The 19,261-nt window shown below is 36.5% G+C and overlaps 1 protein-coding gene across 1 annotated transcript in view; it reads left to right on the forward strand.

Annotated features, from left to right (window-relative positions):
- Positions 1-16,189, forward strand: part of RASGRF2 (Ras protein-specific guanine nucleotide-releasing factor 2) — a gene marked incomplete at its 5' end in the record, with an annotated part of 20,148 nt that extends 3,959 nt beyond the window's left edge. Inside the window, 7 exons of the mRNA XM_009584364.1 lie at positions 1,812-1,930; positions 7,052-7,212; positions 8,228-8,294; positions 9,126-9,262; positions 13,101-13,183; positions 15,197-15,445; positions 15,763-16,189. Of these exons, the coding sequence (XP_009582659.1) occupies positions 1,812-1,930; positions 7,052-7,212; positions 8,228-8,294; positions 9,126-9,262; positions 13,101-13,183; positions 15,197-15,445; positions 15,763-16,189 (1,243 nt within the window). The remainder of the gene's footprint in view (positions 1-1,811; positions 1,931-7,051; positions 7,213-8,227; positions 8,295-9,125; positions 9,263-13,100; positions 13,184-15,196; positions 15,446-15,762) is intronic.
- Positions 16,190-19,261: the final 3,072 nt, after the last annotated feature.

Genomic DNA, 19,261 nt, shown 5'->3' on the forward strand with positions numbered 1-19,261 from the left:
GGGGGGGGGGGGAGGAACCCAACCAATATTTTGGCTCTTCTATTGTTTTTTTTGGCTAACATAAATCTACAAGTGCCTCCTTGTATTTTGGGTAGGGGAGAATAGGAGTTGCTATAGGAACCACCTGCTCCTGGGTTATGAGCAAAGCAATTTTCTTTACATAGAGAAATACATCTTTTTTTCACCGTTTAAAGAAAAAGGGCATTTCCGATACTCTGTGACCAATCAGGGTCTTGAAAAGTGCTGAGTTCTCAGTCTGTGTTATAGTTTATGTGTGTTAATGAAATAACTGATTTTCATATACACTTCAAATAATGACAGATAAACAGGAATTAAAGATATGTTTTGAGAACTGGTGCTCCCTGTAGAAACCTGGAAGATGAAGCTCTTCCCTGAATTCCCAGACCATTCTCAGATGTTCCCTTCTGTCAGCCCAGTAAGAAATTTGATTGTTATCTCTGGGAAACAGAGTTTTCTGCTGTGAACAAAGAAATGCTGCATGAACTCCAGGATATAAATCTTGAGTATCTGGAGTATTCACCAAAGATGTACTTGGAGAATATTTAGTTGTAAAAGAGGGATCACTTTATAGCTTTCGTTAGTTGCATGCTCGACTGCTCAGTTTTCTTTTTCTGTTAAGGCAAAGTTGCTACTTTGTGCAAGCTACCCGTTAATTTGGAGCTTATTAGTTTTTCCTTTTTGTCCTGCTGTATCTTTAACAGAGGCAGCTTTCTGAGTCAGGTCATGTTGTGCCACCTCTTCAAGCTCTACCTTCTTAAAGAGCTGGGCAGGCAATACCTTTTACAGAAATGTCTGTGTTTGACTCCTGCAGTGTTCAGCAAGTTCTGCCCTGTTTTGAGGCCGTCTGAAGCAGAACGAAGTAATGTCTCCTTTCCACTCAAGCGAAGCAGAGAATTTCTCTGGCCAGGGCTGTGTGCACAAGCAGATCAATCAGCTTTGACTTGGCTTTATCTCATAAGTCAGAGTTCATTGCTGATCCAACTAATTCATCACTGAACATTCAGAATTGGAGACTGAGACTGACTGATCCTCCTCTGCTCCTAAGGCAGGCAGTGTAGACCATAAATATAAAACTTTGTTACTCATTTCCATCCCTTTAATGTAGTTCTGAGGGAGAAGGAGCTTTCAGAGAGTGCAGTTTGGTCTCAGTTCAGGAAAATACTATACATCACACCACCATTTAAACTTCTGGGTTGGGTTCAGCCTTGAAAAAAATCTGTATTTCTCTGTCTAAGAGGAGGTTGCCTATGAAAAAAACGTGGAAGAAAGTAAGTGGTGAGCCATTAAGTCTGTGACTGTTATAGGAAGCAAGGGCGAAGTGAATGGTACGTTCAGATGTAAACTGAACAGAAGCAGAACAGAGTGAAAACCTAAAGTCAAGGGCAGGGACTCTACAATGTGTAATAACCAATACAAAATGCTAGGAAACATTTCCATGTTTGTGGCAGCTAGTCTAATAAGAATCAAGAAGTACTACTCTATCAGCTTTTTAGCTTGTTGGCATCTGTCAGATGTGTTTAGCAATAGTCTAAAAACAAGTCTGGCAAAATTGGTTCCACTGCTGAAAAAATGAAATGATTGCAAGAATGATTTGAAAGGGAAGGAAAAAAGGCAAGAAACTTGCTCTAGAGTGATCATGTACTGCATGTGTACATCTGTTTTGTAGCAGGTAGCAAAAGACATCAGCTACATTCTGTGTCTACACTCTGTAAGTGCAAGTGAAAATAGACACAACAGGTGCAAGGTACATTTCAGGGAATTTAAAGTGTGTTTTGTATTGTGTCTAACAGGGTGATGCATGATGAAGTGAGTGACACAGAAAACATCCGGAAGAATCTAGCCATAGAAAGAACGATAGTAGAAGGCTGTGATATATTACTAGATACCAGCCAAACTTTTATACGCCAAGGTAAGACATTCTTCTTTAAAGCTATCCATATAATCATGAAAAATATTGCATGAAAACCAGGAGGGTTTGTGTTGCCATCTTTGGGCATGTCCCTGCACTGGGGACAGCTAACTAAGACTACTCACGGTCAGTGGAGGTTAAGTCACAAAATGCCCTGATGACAACTGATTTTGGGCTGTAGTTGAACGCCACTTCTGAGCTGTTTTCTTCATGAACCATGAAAAACAGCCGCACATGAATGGTAAGACATCCATGGGACAGTAATGTACGTACTGCCTGGACTGTGATCTTCAAAGGGATGGAAATGACCTACAGGTCCACAGAGATCAGGGCTGCCTGGCCAGTTAACGTGGCAGTCCCAGCTGATACCAACATTTGGGCAAAAATGCAGGAGAAGCTTGAAGCTTTGTCAGTGGTAAAGGGATTGCTAGGAAACAAAACAGCTATCAGTTGTTCCCATTTTTCTCAGTGCTTTGGAAATATCTCAAATTGATAGTGCGAGCATAGATATAATACCTGAACATACTCACTTTGCCTCTTGAGAGATGCATTTTTGGGCTGTAGTAGAAGTTCAGGATAGATATAAAAAGCACTTCTGCAAGAAGAAGTCATGAAGAAAAGGCATCCTGTGTTCTGCTGGGAACGTAGGACTACTTCTGATATAATAGTTAGCAAAACAAGAGAGGAAGAGCCATACTGTATTCTTTTCTGTCTATTCTTGGTGGTTTTGGAAACTCTTTCTGTTGAAGCTTAGGTGTAGCAGAGGAATTTGTTGTTATGTTCCACAAAATCACGATAAAATAACTTTTCCATTTAAAGTAAGTGTCGCTTTTTACCTGGAACAGCAAACTGGTTGCAGTTCTTATTTGGTGGGATTTACTTTAATGTTAAATCAACAAATGTGAAAACTTATAACTGAAGCTTATTCTTCTCCCATTTATATAATAATGTACTTCTGGATCTTTTGTAACAAGTTAGTGGGTTTGCATATAATAACTACAGATCTGTAGCGTAGGGTTTTTACTAGGTACAAGCTTCTTTATGTCTGAAAAGTGTTAAATGTATTTAGGAAAGGTTAGGAATGTAACATCCTTTCATGTGACCTTTTCTAGATAGCCTCAGCAGAATATTTGGTGCTTAAATAGAGCCATATACACAGCTGGTAATTTAGTAGGTTTTATATACATTTTGAAATCCATTCTCTGGTGTTTCTGTAGTCATGTGGCCAAACTAACTATGAAACGTTCCATAATGACTTCCAAGATTGTTTGTAAAACTGTCACTGTTTTGTGATTCTTGATTCTTCATTAAATATGTGTGTTTGTTAAAACGGAGGTATTTAAAGAGTTTTGAATTTGGCTTTGAGAAAAATATGAAGCTGTTGTGTTGCATCCACAGCCAAAAAATTATAGGGCTATGATTCTCCTAGATTGACTTGTACCATGCAATTTAATTAAATTTTAGCATTTTTTTTCAATATCATTACAACATTTTGTATTTATATATTTGTTGGTTTTTTCCCCTTTAGATTGGCTGGTATTATTTTGTCTGTGTACCCAGTGTTTCATCAGTATTATTTTTTCTGTGGGAATCAGTCTGAAAAAGATTACTGTTGGAGTGTTAGACCCAGGTCAAACCCATAGTTTAGCTAAATTAAATTCAGATTTATTTCTGGGCCTACAGTCAGAAGATAGTGGATGAGACTGTATGTTACGGAAGGCTGTACCACAGTTTTGTATTTTGGAACATCCACTGCATGTGATTTTGTGTAAGTGCAGAAATCTGAATAAAGCTAATGAAGTAACACTGAGCCCGTTTTGCTTTCAAATCTGACAGTAGGGTCAGTTCGACGGTGATGTCTGTCTCCTCTAACTTCAATTAGGCTCCTATTCTTTGAGCTGATCCAGCGTGGATGGGTACAGGAAACCTCTTTTCAGCTTAAAAAAGGAGAGAGCTGCCTTTAGCTTTGTTTAGGCTTTTTCTGTGAAGGTTAGTTACAACTTTGCCATATGTTATGTACTTTACTTTTCTAAGAAGAGGTTGCTTAGTTAAGACCATAGGAAGTATCTCTGGCAGTGCTTTGCAATGTAGATTGTGGATTCCCCTTCAGGTTTCTTGGGGTCTCCTTTTCTGTGTCTCTTACTTTGATACAGGCTTTATTGTCAGGCACACTGTAAGTCATGGCAGACAATTAAGGAACATTTTCTTTAAGAATCTAAACGAGACATAGGGAGTCGCAATCTGCAATCCAGCATTGTTGACACCCAGACAACTGGGCATCTGGAGGCCCTTTAGATGCATCCAAACACTCTGTCTGATGTTCCTGCCATCAGCTGCTATGAATTTACCTCTGCTGATAAATATATAACAACTACAAAATCATGGAATAGTTGAGGTTGGAAGGGTCTTTCGGAAATTATCCAGTCCAATCTCACCTGCTCAAAGCAGCATCAGCTGGAGCAGGTTGCTCTGTACCCTGTCCAGTTGGGTTTTGTTTGTTTACAAGGATGGAGACTCCACAGCTCCACAGCTCATTCTCTGAGTGAGCAACCTGTTCCAGTGTTTGACCATCCTTACAGTAAAATTAAAAGGCCTCCAGAATGGAGAAAGCTAAACTGAATTTGTACATCAGGGAGTTAAGTGTAGACTGAAAAATATTTTTTTTTTAAAAATACAATCTTTTGTATTTCTTGGATTGAAAATAGACTAATAGAGTGATTATTCTGGCAGTATTGAAGTACTGAAAGTGCTTAGGTCTGTAGCTGGATAAAAATTCCTGAGATTACACTGATCCTCCAAACTATACTATTAACGAATGTTCTAAAATTAGCCTCACTTGCTCATTGCAACTGTACATTGGCCAATCGTGGCCTTTTTTTTCCTTAAGAGGAAATCTGTAGTACAATACAATGCATGGTGGGCAAATGCCCAGTTTCATTAATCACAAAAGCTTGATGGGAATGCATGAGGTCCTTGCTTGATGTCAGCCTTGCAGCACGTATAGCAGATGTGTTTCCCTCTGTAAATATTGAGTATCGAAGAGAGATAATGCAGTCTCTCTTTCCTGCATTTAAAAAAACTAGTTTCTTTTCATTTACCTTATTAAACAATAACATTTCAGCTCCATACAAGAACACCATCTAACCTTCAGCCCATTTTAGCAGAGCATAATATGGTATTCCTGAAAGCATCGTAATGAAAATCCAAAAAGTAAAATAGAAGGCGAGTTCCAAAGCTATATCTGTAAGTGTATCATATTTATAGATACTATTATTCTAAGGAGCAAAGCAGAAATGAAATGTACAGGTAGAATATTGTTATCCTACATGTGTAGAGAGAATTTCAGGAGAAAAATGACACTGACAATTTTGCGATGGGAAGTTACTTGGGAATTGTTCTGTACACACTCCTTGGCCTTGCCATGGGAGCTGGGGGGCAAATGGTGTAACGGGAAAGCCACAGTTCCAACACATGGGAATGAGCTCCTCCTGTCTTTCACAGTTGAGGCTGGTAGGCTGTTTTGTCCAGGGGAAATGCACAGCAAGCAGTAAGTATTTATGGGTTTTGGTCAGAATTTAAGTGAGCCTGAAAATGTTCCAGACCTTTGGAAATTTCTAGAGTAGAACTTGATCCCACTGTTTTGTTGCAGTGACAAATCACGTTGTACACATTTAGTTAAAATATGAATTGGCTGTCAAAGAACACTATACTGTTGTAAATTTACTGGTGTATATTTTGCTGTGCCAGACAGTATAAGTTTCAAATATATTAATAACGTAAGAGTTATTAAATGTATAGAGGGAGCCAAGTGTAGAAAAATGTAGATAATCAGTAGCTTTCTCATTTACCTTAATTTCTGTGTTTGTTATTTTAGGATCGTGTATGTGAACTTTGAACAAGATAATTTTTTTGACAATGTACAGTAAGAATTACTAATACAGTATTTCATGGATAATTCTTTCAGGCTTGCATTGTGTCAAGACATTGCCGCTATTTTGAGCTTTGATATAGCTATGCTAGTCCAGTATCTTGTTGCCTCCAAAAGAAGCAGGCCAATATCCATCCCCTCATGCTTGTTCTGCTGCTCTTACTTCCTTGGCATCATCACTGGTGCTTTTTTGACCTTGCAGTGAGGCATGTCAGGGAGCTAAGTTAGTTACTTCTTTGTAGCATTAAGTTTCCTGCTGGTTTAGCTCTATTAGCTAGCTAATATTGGAATAAGTTGAGAGCAAGTATAAGGGTGATAGTAAGGATAGATGTGAGGGAATGAGATTAGGAGGTCTCCTGGCTGCCCTGTCTGATAATACCAAGTTGTATCATAAAATCTTTCCCTTTGATACACAGAGGAATTGCACTTCGCCACCAAATTTGACTCCAGACCCAAAACCAGAAGTGATACACAATCTGGATAATTGTGATATCAATCTGGAAAAGTTGGTCAGAGACTGGTTTTGAGCTATGAAACGGCAGAGAAGCAAAGCTGTCCCCAGTCTGGAGTTCTGCAGAGCGCAAATTCAGAATTATGTAACCAGGTTCAATTTAGTTCAGAAGTGTTTTACTGGTAACACATTTTAGATGAGCTGTGGAGTACTGAAAATTACGCAGTATAAGATAAGAGGAAGAAAAGTGCTTCATTTCCATCTCTATTGCACACAGGCACACATACACCAATTCTTTTCCTTCAAAACCTGTTCTTTTCATCCTCTGTTTCTTTGGCTTATAAGTGATGTATCTTTTGCAAGTCTAGCAGCTGTCAAAAGTGCAGTTTGCTGTCCAGCTTCATTTTCTGATCAATGTCCTATTAGTGCGTTTAAATTGCATAAGAATTTGTCCAAGATCTAATCCTGCCATCTACATAAGTATTAGTCTAGACTGTACTTGCTTGAGTCTATTTATCATAAAAAACAAAGTGAACTTGTGCAAAAAAAGATGATTGACTTGTGCTTAAAACAGATCCTGATGTATATTGTTACTTTCTAGAATGAAAAGTTGCATTAATTAATATCGTAATATTCAATACATGAACACTTTAAACACTTGCTACTAAATATTACTATAGTAAAAGTAAATATATTAAATAGTAAATATATTAAATAGTAAATTTTTTGTCTTTATTATCAGGTTCCCTTATTCAAGTCCCTTCAGTTGAGAGGGGAAAACTTAGTAAAGTTCGTCTGGGATCATTATCTTTGAAAAAAGAAGGAGAAAGGCAGTGCTTCTTATTTACAAAACATTTTTTAATTTGTACAAGAAGTTCAGGAGGAAAACTGCATCTGCTCAAGGTACAGACTTTACATTATGACTCAATTTACAAAATGAAAACACAACTTCAGTGAAATTTCAGTATTTTATTGTTCTAGGGCTTTAACCTGGGATTTTTGTGTGTAGTTATAAAGAGAAATGAGGTGATGCACAGTGATTGACTTCTCTGTCTTCTCATTGCAAATAATAGAATTCAGCCAAAGTTTTTTATACCTACATCTTTTTTTCTAGAACCGTGTAATTCTTATAAGCTGGGGGTCAGAAACAAGACATCAACATGTCTATCTGTATAAGCTAGCACTGAATGTAAGTCAGTTTTCAGTGTATAAATCAGCCAGTACAACTCTGTGGAATTACCAATGAATAATTTCCAGAGCTCTAATAAAATTAATTTTAAAAGTCAATTCTGTTTTCCTGAACAGCACATTCTCTTAAACTGAAAGCTCTTCTAAGAACACTTTACTTATATTTGTTGAGAATCAGGCTTTCATAGTGTAGACTTATGAAGAAAGAGAGATTGGTACAGGGTGGGTTATGTATTGAACAGAATTTTAATTTGACAAAGACATTTCTGAGGGGTCATTAAGACTGTTTGTATGCTTTCTCACCCTTAAATAGTTTGTATGCACCCCTTAAATAGTTCAAGTATTTTGCAAGGTAAATAAGACTATAACTGAACCTTTAAAAAAGTCTTGTTTGTATTTGATTTAAATTCAGGAGAAGATGAAATTCTAGTTGCCTTTCTTGAAACTTGTGAACAAGTATGTATGTGAGATAAATTATAGTATGATAAAAATGAAAGAAATTTTGTACGTGTGAGCATATTATTGATTTGTTGGATTAAGAAAAATGTTATATTTAATTACCTGGTTTTAGTTCTTGAGGAAAAATGTGCATCATGAAATTGATATATCCTCCTAAGAGCTCTGAGTAATGTAAAATCTTAGAGTAAGGTATATCAAAGTTTAAAAATAACTATAATAACAAATGGGAACAAATGTCAAAATTTGTGAAAAATGTGCTTTGTTTTCGTAGACAGGAGGTGTTCTGTCTTTAATAGAGTGCACACTGATCGAGGAGACAGACGCAAGTGATGATGATTGTAAGTTACATTCAGCTGTTTGCAGTAATTACAGTTTCTGGTTTCTTAAAATTGGTACCCTTTGTTTATTTTTCATACGAGCAAATTGATATGTTCTCCCCTTTCATGAAAGCAGAGGAGTACAATGTTAAACTGATTCAGTAGAATAGATGTTTTAATAACGGACGTGCTGGCTTGGATAAGGGTTTGTTTTGTTATGTTTGTTCTTGCTGTTGACATCCCACATAGGATTTTCAAGTAGACTGGCTGAAAGAATGTGACAAATTATTTGTTGACTTTTGTATACAACTTCAAAAAATACGCCTTAAAAGAAGAAGCAGATAATTGGGTTTCTTAAATACATGGGGATTGAGTGTGTTGGCAGAAGTAGTGGAAAGTTTTTGTCTTGGACTCCCTACAAATCTTGACTGCAAGCTTGTTCAAATGAAATAACAAAGCACATTCCCAAGCTGATTTTATTGTTACTAATTTTGGCTTCCATCCTGCAGTTTTAGGCAAGTTTTGCACGTGAATTGTGAAAGTAGTTTCATTAATTTCAGTGATACTTTTAGTAGGCTGAGAGTATACCAGCATAGAAGTGTTTGAAGGACTTTAGTCTTATTTCGCATCTTTAAAAGTAATTTATAGGGACTCCTGCTATTGCATGTTTGTAATTTTTTTTGTATTTGGTGTATGTGAATAACAAAATCAGTTTTGGATCCCCAATTGGATTTGCTCTTTGTCAGAGAGATGTTTTAAACTAACTTCCATTTTGAATTAAAACATTATTTTCTTCATTTTATAATCTGAAATCTCACATTTTGACTGTTTTTCTCCCCTCTGACTGTAAAGCAAAAGGTTCTGGACAAGTGTTTGGACATCTTGATTTCAAGCTTGTAGTTGAACCTACGGATGCGCCTCCTTTTACCGTTGTCCTTTTAGCCCCATCACGACAGGAGAAAGCTGCATGGACAAGTGATATAAGTCAGGTAGCTCAATGCATTCTTTATGTTATGTTGTTTGTATTGAGATCTTAGTTTATTCTGCATTTCTGAAAACTAATCCAAGAGAGGGACGTTGATTTCTTGAGGCCTCATTTTCTGTGATGTATATGAAAAACCCTTAGTGTTGCCTGTTTTCCTCAAAATTCTGTCTTTGCATTTGAGTCATCAAAATGTGTTTCTCAATGAAAGAGATGGGATATATAATACAAAATTGTCAGTTGACAAACATAATACTAATGGTAGTCATTTTTATGTCTAAGTAGAGCCCATCCAGATGTGTATTTTAATTTAAGAAGAAGGTTCAAGAAGAACTTGTTTGTTCATAAATTTCATGCAGATCAAAAAACACCTGAGAATCCTGAGAGTGAAAATGATACCCATATCATATCAATATCATATCCCATGCAGTAAAAAAATGAGATGAACTCTGTTTTCCACAAAAAAGAATACTAAAAAAACATTTTAAATAGTTACTAAGCATTCTGACAATCTGCAGGAACTGTCTTTATTGTGAATCAAAAAAATGGTGTTTTAAAATACTTTAGTATCAGGGATAAAATTTTTTTTTTTAGTGCTTTTGGCTAAAAACATGGTAGACAAGCTTTTATCAGAATCTATCTGGGGAAAGAAGCTGAATGCACTATGAAAAATCTGAACATTCAACTAACAGATCTGAATTTAGGCAATTGCAGTTTTGTTTATGCATGCAACTAACAAGTACATAGATTTCTCACAGTTCTGAATTTGATTCCTAGTCTCTATTAATTTCAAGGTAAATAGTTGATTAGACAAATATCAGTGTGGAATTTGATGGATTTCTAAAGATGCTACCATTGCTGGCAACATCTCCAGACGAATTATCATCATAATGAGTAGAAATCGCTTAAAAATAAGTGTTCTGAGTTACTTTCTTCTGGACTTTTTTAAAGAAATAAAAATATGGAGAGAAAAATCTGAAAATACAGTATGAGCTGAGAACCTTGGTCTCACTGCAACTGAGTACATACAGATCTTACAGACAGACCTGGTTGGAGAATTTTTTACAAAATGGATTTTCAGTTAATTATGTTGTTCCATTGACATGTAAAAGTACTGGAATTATTTCCTCCTATGGGGAGGAAAGACCATTTAAGAACTGGCCTGGAACATGGGACACCCAGGAATAAGTCCATTCTTATCCTAAATAATAATGAATTTAAATGAGAAAGGAACCTGCAGTCCATGTAGACTAAAGATCAGAGTTTGGATCTGCCTCTAAAGGTCTTCTCCTCCAAACCACTCCAACTCCAAACGACGCTACTGTGGTGTCATGGAAAGAGTTGAAAAGCTCCACAGCTGACTTGAGATCTGCGTGCCTACAAAGCTTGGAAGTGTCTTAGCAAGGCAGAGGTAAACACGACCACAGCTGAGAGAGCAAAGGGTTGCCAGACTGCCAGAGAAAAACAGTAAGAAGCGTTTCTCCCTTGATCCCTCTTTGAGGAAGGGGAGATCTCCCGGCTTTTGAAGACCGGGGTATTCTGAAGAGATATGGGACCAACAATTAACAGCAGCTTATAAGTGAAAACCTGAGAAAACTGTGATTTATTAGCACTGTGAGGCTGAAAAAGCTTCTCCAGCCTTACAAAGGAAGGGAAGCCAGAGATGCTAAGGGGATAAGCAGCAGCTTAAAAGAAAAAACGAGTAAGAAGGGGTGCAAGATGCTGTGCAGACTGCACAGACATTTGGGGCGTGAATTGGTATCGCTGTTTACAAGTAGCAATCAAGTCAGTTGATTTAGCACTTATGCTCAATCTGGAGAGCAAGAAAGAACAAAGTAAGAAGCATGCTACCCATCTTCTGCTGGACAAAGAAAATTTGGGGTGAAAATTTGGATAACGCATGAGAACTTCTAAACAATCTTGAGACCAGTTGTCTCATGAAAACTAAATTGTGTTTCTGACTAAGCCCATTTCCACAGAAACTGTGCCATAAAAAATTACTGAATCGCCTGCTCAGAAGTATTTTTTTCTTTCTAACTCTGGCTACAACCCTCAAGGAAAGCATATGAACTATGCTAACAAAAAGGGCATGTAAAAAGTATTTTTTTAGTAAATGTGTTCTCCTATGTTTGCAAGTAAAACAAGTGTACATGTAGTTGCTGTTCACTCAGAGCATTAGTGTTGGTGTCCAGAATTCTGCATCTTGTTAAATTATATATGCGTATGACATAGAAGTCATATTTGTCTATACGTTCCTAGTGAGGCTTCTTGAATTTATATTCCTTTCATACAAACCATATAATTCTTATGAAAAATGCATGTTTTTTGTTGATGCTGAAGAAGCCTCCTCCCTTCTAGTTTGAGCTTGTTGTCCTTCGGCCCTAGATCCCCATTACACTCATTCCTTAGCTAGAATGATAATATCTGTCAGGGAGGTGATAAATGCTAGGTCTATGCAGACTAAAGATAACAGTGCTGAATTACCTTAGGCAGTTTTATGATTGGTGCTAAGGGCTTCTTTGCAACATTTAAAATTCAGATGGGGGAAATTATGTATTTTTATTAGATGTGTTTTTCTCAGTGCTTCTAGGTAACGATTTGATAAAATCATAATATGAATTGTTACAACTGCACTTTTCAAATAGTCTTAAATACTTGATTTTAAACCACATATACTACATAGATCATATTTTAAATGTATAGCTATGTAGATATATTTTCAACCTGAAGATTATCTTTTTTGACCAATCTAACATCAATCATTATTTTTCTATGAGATGTTCCAAAGGCAGCAGACTATTTTTATTCTTATAGTCAATGTAAATGTGTATGATAATTTTGGAAACTCCTTTTTATTGACGTGAATAAATACTGTAACATATTTTTATATATATATATATGTCCGATACATGATGAATAAAACTAGAAGATGAGTCCTGTAGCATTAGATAGGGGGTACTTTTTGCAGACGATATAAGCCTGATCCACTAGCAGGCACTCTGCTGGCGTCCAAGATCGAGGCTTGTGGTGCTGTGTTATCGTAACTACATAAAAGTACCAACCAGAAGATAACGGTGTACAAATGGCTTTGAGCTACCCCTATGCACTGCCAGCACTGAGCAGCTTTGAGGCTTGAAGAACCAGCTTATGCACCCCTGGTTTGTAAACTTCTACTGGCCACATGACAGCCTGTAAATTCTAAATTAGTATGTGCTGCGACCGTGCCCCAGAAGTGTCTTTCCAGCTTCTAGTACCTAGCCCAAAACACTTATACAACAGTTTGCAAGGAACTCCTTGGACAGCATGTTCATAGCTATGTTTCACCATAACAGCACCACTTGAATTTGTTTTTACAAGTGTGTTTCTAGAAACTGTTTATATTTTTCTTTGGTCTTTCTGCACAGTGTAAAGGTTAAGATATTGGTGTATCAGTTTGTGTATAAAGTATTCTAACTTTCTTGCAGTATAGATTTTTCAAGCTTAACACTGATTCAGGAAATGCTAGAGATGATACTTATTTTTTGTTCAGTTTCAAAGGAATTTCAAAGGAAATTTCACTTCCAACTCAAAATACTTAATCATGTGGAAAAAAAGATGCTGAGCTGAATACTGTGAGTGTGCCAGTAAAGAGTGGACTTGCAGATGTGCAAATCAAAGGAAGAAGAGTAGAGAAGCATGTCCACTGTAATTCTTGCATCAGTGCTTTTCATTTATGAAAATACCTTTTACCAATCAGTCCATACCCTGTAAAAGCTATGCTTTAAGCTTACAGAGATATGAAAAGTGTGGAAGTAAGTACTCTTACCCTGTGTTTTTTTAACAGTTCTCAATGTTTATTTTCACAGTGCATTGATAATATAAGGTGCAATGGTTTAATGACCATAGTGTTTGAAGAAAACTCAAAAGTCACGGTGCCACATATGATCAAGTAAGTGCAGCATTTTTTTTCCCAGTGAACAAAATAGCTTGCTGGTTTTTTTAATAAAAGTTTTAACAAAAGAAAATGTGTGTTTGGAAAATACAACCTTTAAATTTACTTTTTTCCCCATTTTTGTTGCATGGAATTAATTCTACATCCCAATACGTATCTTTTCAAATCCTTTTCTTGGAGTGGTAGGGATAACTCAAAATGGTAAATTCTCAATACACAGTATTGGACTGTATAGGATCACAACTCAGATTTTTCTATTATTAGTGAAGTTTCCTTCAGTTATGCTTCCGGTGAATAATTTTATTCTTTGTTAGCTTTTCTCTGTCATACCACTCATAATTTTATTGAATATATTTTAAAACGTCTTAAAAATTTGGGTGAGTGCAGAGAAGTATCATTTCCAAGGTATTTTGTTGTATTGGCCAAAATTTTCCTTCTCTTTGTTTCTCTTATTTCTGAGAAAAAAATATTTTCTCTCATAATTTTAACTGATCACATCAAGGTAACATCATTATTCATAAACCTGCTTCCTTCACCCTTGGATTCTTTTACCTCTCGGATCCTCTACAGATCTGTATTTACATGAGTTTTACCTACTATTATCCAATATAAATATTAAGGAATAGAACATGGGAATAAAAAAATACAAGTATTTCCTTTCTAACTTTCGTCTGCCACTGGGTCATTTCTCTCTCTTGTGTGTACTCCATACATGAAGGTTTCTCAAATGCCTCTTCTGTAGTTGTTGCCTCTCCTCTCTTTGTACATGTTTAGAAATGAAAAAGAGATAACATCTGTGAATACACTCTTAGGGCACATACCTTTGATCCCTGAAAAGAAGGCATTTTATTGTCTTCATTTTTATTCCAGGAACTCTCCAGTTTGTAAACACTTCTGATACCTGCTGAATGTTAACAGTATGTTCATCTGTTTTCAAGTTGTAGAGTACAGCAAGGTCTTAATCCCAATGTCAAGAGAAAGAAATCTTAATTCTAAAAAATGTATAGGATCTTAACAACAGGCACAAATTTGGTGTCTCTTTCTGAGATTTTACTCATCTGATTTTTAGCACACATTGACTTTGAGAGTCAGATGTCTTTGGATGAAATAAAAAAAAATTGCCACTTTTCAGAGGACTGAACTTAAGAAAGAAGAACTTTTTTTTGTTTTTTTCCTGTAATGCAGTGTAGAAGTGTGTGGAATATCTTGATAATGTATTCTAAGAAAATCCAATCATTTTTACTGAAAAGATCGGGCAGTATTGAAAAATGCTTTACTTAGTATCCACCCCATTTTTTTATGAACTAAGCCTTCAACTAGATAAAATTAAGCAAAACTGAATTTGGAAAAAAAACCATCATGAGTAGGATTATGTAAATGATTAATTTTTTTTTTTAAGTCCAAACAAAAATTAGTCCCAATTTTTTTACTGCAACAAAGCAGTAAAACCTTTCATGGTTTCTGCTTTGAAATTTGAGATGTTTCACGCTGTTCCCATTTGCTTTTTAAAAAAAAAAGTTCTTGGAGCCTGAGGGCTTACAAGTGAGCTTTAAGCTTAGCTGAGGGGTTAATTTTCTGTCTCTTGCTGGAGTCCATTAGTTATTTTGTATAAAGCAAGAAAAAATTGCCATCAGTCCACAACTATTCTATAGTGAGCTTCTTGTACTATTGCCCTATAGGCCACAACAGCCTGAAAGAGACAAGAGGGGACAATTCTGCCTCCTGTTTCATTTCAGAAATTTAGGCTTCATGAACGATTTCTTAGATTTTGAAATGTAAATTAATTATTTGCCAAAAATAAAATTTAAATCACCGTAGTTATGACATAAAATATAACTGAATGGAAGCAGGTTTCACCACAAATTAAGAGTTTTCTTGTGTTGATGAAGTACGAGAATGCATATATATTTGCTGATTCTATGTTGACAGGAGCAGCTAAAGTGATATCACTACTGTACCATAATCACTCTTGCTGTTTGGTAAAATGTTCTAAATTTAATTTTTGTCTAGATCTGATGCTCGTCTTCATAGAGATGACATTGATATCTGCTTCAGCAAAACACTGAATTCCTGCAAAGTACCCCAAATCCGTTATGCAAGCGTTGAGCGCCTTTTGGAGCGGCTAACAGACTTGCGATTTCTAAGTATTGATTTCCTGAATACGTTCCTACATACTTACCGCATATTTACTACTGCAGCTGTTGTACTGGAAAAACTTTCAGACATATACAGACGGCCCTTCACTTCCATTCCCGTCAGGTGAGCTCTAGCATTTTTTTCCTTCTATCATAGATTTCTTTACAGAATTACCATTTGTTTGTTTATTTGTTTTTTACCATGTTTTTTTGTTATATGAATAATTTAAGGAGAAAGTTCTTCCTCTGTAAATAGGACCTAAGTTTTTAGATAAGTCGTCTCAACTTTCTGCCCAGGCTTTGAGAACTGAATGTCATACAGATTTTGCAGTGCCATGCAGATTTGCACAAAGTTTGTCTGTGTGTGTTTTCACTTGTTTGTTAACAAACACACTTGGTGTTTGTTATTATCTGTTGAGTTTTTTTCTTTCCCTCTCTCAGGTCTTTGGAGTTATTCTTTGCCACCAGTCAAAACAACAGAGGAGAGTACCTGGCTGATGGGAAGTCACCACATCTCTGTCGCAAGTTTTCTTCTCCTCCTCCGTTGTCACTTTCCAGAACTTCCTCACCTGTCAGAACCCGAAAACTCTCGTTGACCTCACCACTGAATTCAAGGATTGGTGCCCTTGACCTCTCTACTTCATCTGTGGCAAGCAGTCCTACCTCAACCTACAGCCCGGCCACCTCCCCCCCGCCAACGGGTAGCAAAGTACCGCTGGACCTTAGCAAAGGGCTTTCCTCTCCTGAGCAAAGCCCTGGCTCCATAGAGGACAGCTTGGAGAACCCTCGTGTTGACCTCTGTAACAAGCTGAGGAGAAGCATTCGAAGAGGTATTCTATACCCACAGAATACTGAATGTTACTTTTGATAAATAGGGTAGGCTCTAAGGTAGGCTTGACTTTTATCAGATTACTGCTGCGAAGTTGTTTCTCATGTCTTTTTTTTTCCCTCCTGATCACCGTAAGTTGTGTTGTGAAACCAAATACTCTGCGTTGTTTCTTCTCCAGTAGAGGCTGCGATGTGTTATCTGTTTCCACCGCTTTGTTGCGTCGTCTTTGTAGGAATAGCAGTATGGCAGAATGGCCTTGTCTGTTTTCACTTCAGCAGAGTGTTAAGGAGAAAGGCAGAAGGAAATACTTGATGCCAGTTGTGTTTCCTGAGGTGAAGGATTTTGGAGTTGTACCATTACTACAGGAAATAAAATATTAAGTTAAAAAGAAATGGGGATGTAAAGACCTAACAGCTTTAACATGTTTACATTAATAGGGCTAGTTTTCCAGTTTCCATTAATCCAAACAAATAACTTATGTGATGCATTTGGTACATTGGTGAGATTCATACCACCTGGTTGTTACCCGTCCAGAAGTAAATGTCTAAAATAGATTAATTGTTCCTGTGCAAATGCCTGTCTCCTCAATGGATTGTGTAAGACACTTTGGAATAGGTACTACTTCCAGAGGGCTAAAGTTAATTGATACAAACCTCACTGTGGGCATCTAGAATGGGATCATTGTATTCATAGATGGCAAAGCAAGAAAGTAGCTCTAGTCTCATAGGATGCATAGTGTGCACTTATTTCTCATTGCTCTTTGAGAATGGAGAGATAGTCTTCTGAATTAGAAGTATATAATAATTTTTTGTATTGTTATTACATTAAACAGAAGATGAGGAAATAAAAAAATGCTATTTTATTCCTAAAATTCATCTTTAGAAATGGTCTTACATGGCCTGACCTACAGTCTGAGGAATTTGAACTGTAAGTCTGAGCAAAATGTAGCTCAATTTTACTTGCAAGTACTGTAACAATGAAAATTGGTATAAACCAAGAGGAAAGAAGAAAAAGATACCAAACATAAAATAAGAAAAATATGATTGAAGGATTATGTTTACTCCTTACTGATGAATTGAAATGAGTGCCCTGGTAAGAAAATTGATGTTGTATTATGCAGAGGGATTATTTTTACAGAAGGTAGTCTATTGTTTAACAAAAAATCTTTTTAGCAGGCAAGTTAGCCACCTTAGCATTATAGGGAGTGTATGCTCGCCCATGCTTTATGCTTTCATAAAATGCTGGTTGGCTGTTATACTTAGTCATTATATATCTGTATGCTGCATGTTTTTAAATGAATAGCATAACAGACTATTTATATATATAAAATATAGTATTAACTATGTAGAGTTGGGCAAATTCTTCTTGTGCACTAGTGTAACCACATTCAAGTAAATGTGATAGCACAGCATGTCCCAGAATATAGGCCATGCATTAAAATTAATTGTACACAGGTAGCTGCAGTCTTAGGTGTAATGTTTTTTGCTATACATTGTAAAGTGAACTAGTAAAGAATAGGTTATTCTGGCCTAGAGCTAGTTCTAGGCATTGTTGCAGAGGTATTCGAATTTTGCATTCCAGTCTATCAAAGCTGGAAGTGTCATCTGGGCAGCATGAGGAACATTTGAAAATGGCAAGAACCTCATATAAATGCTAAATTGCTGTCTGTGCAGTGTCTCCAGTCTCTTTGGGGATCTCCTGCTAAACAGTTTGCACCCAGTTTGGAGGAATTTGCTGCTAGAGAGCTCTGCTCTGCAGGAAAAGTCCTTTTGTCACCCAGCTCCATATAGCATGTTGGGGAAGAGGAGTAAGTTTACAAAGAAATCTCACAAGAAGAATAGAAATGGGTACTAGAACTACAAAATGTTTATCTGCATGTTTCCTATCATACATAATGCGTTTCTTTGTTTCTGAAGTTTTCTGGGTAAGGAGACCAGTTCTACGTAATGAGGATTCACCACCCTGTTACGGTTAATACTGTTGCTCTAGTACTGCCAGATTTCCAAGAAAACACTATGGCTTACTGTAAATCCAATATAACCGTACAAATTCTATTCCCCAGGACATATTATTATGGTGGTTGTTGTTCTCCTTGAATGTTGTCCATTTACATCCTGGAATTTCCACCTTCTTTGCCCACTTCCAAAGTTGTTGTTTGCTTTCAAACTTTTTGTTTGAAAGTTTTTATTTATATGTATTTTTATATATACAGCGCTTATGCTGCAGACGCAGTTGTCATTCATATCAAATGTAGGATATATTTTATCAGCTTGTTTTCCCTCATTTCAGAAGTAGTATTTCTGCCATTCCTTTTTTATTCTTCTGATAGAAGAACTCCTCCGTGGAGTAATCTACTATCCAGTACTGTTCGGCCATTTTATTGGGCAGTTTTTATTACACATAGTTATCCAACAAGGATTACTTTCCCTAGCTCATATAAAACCTATGAGTCCAAGTATCCTTATTACATGTGCGTTTCACTGCATATTCTGCTGACTTAAAGTGTAGTCTTATCCAAGCTATTTTTAAAACTGACAACTTGCTGGTTTTCACCAAGTTCGTTATTTATGAGCTTTTGTGTGGCTATGTCATTGGTACAAAACTTCCCCAGTCCTTTAACTCCATCCAGAGGGTAATTATTGCTGAGGCTTCTTAACGCGGAAGTTTCATGGCAAGTTCCAGAAGCAGTACTGTTCAAAACAACTATAAACCTAAATAAAACAGATTAAACCTAAATAACTTTGTGTTAGATGGTATTTAGTGGTATTAGGTTGGTACTGAAACACTGGTGTTAAGTGCTATTAATTAATGGTCATTTTTTAAACATTACCTTTCAGTGAAGCCCCCTTTCATGTACATATTCTTTTTTGTCAAGGCAGTACAGTTCAGATTGTTCAAAGTTGATCATTTGCAGTCCTTCTATCTTTTGTTGTTTGTAAACTGAGAGTGCTGAATCACCCACGTGCTCTACAATCTCTGCAGAGGCACTAACCTGATTATACCCTGTGCTTTAAAAAAGCCTGTCTTAAAGCTCCATACCATAGTTCCCTATGGCCTCTTGATATTTTCAAAGAACATTTATACTTTATAAATACATTAATGTAATGTAAT

The sequence above is a fragment of the Fulmarus glacialis genome, unplaced genomic scaffold (assembly GCF_000690835.1).
Source record: "Fulmarus glacialis isolate BGI_N327 unplaced genomic scaffold, ASM69083v1 scaffold38078, whole genome shotgun sequence".
In the NCBI taxonomy this organism is placed as follows: Eukaryota; Metazoa; Chordata; class Aves; order Procellariiformes; family Procellariidae; genus Fulmarus; species Fulmarus glacialis.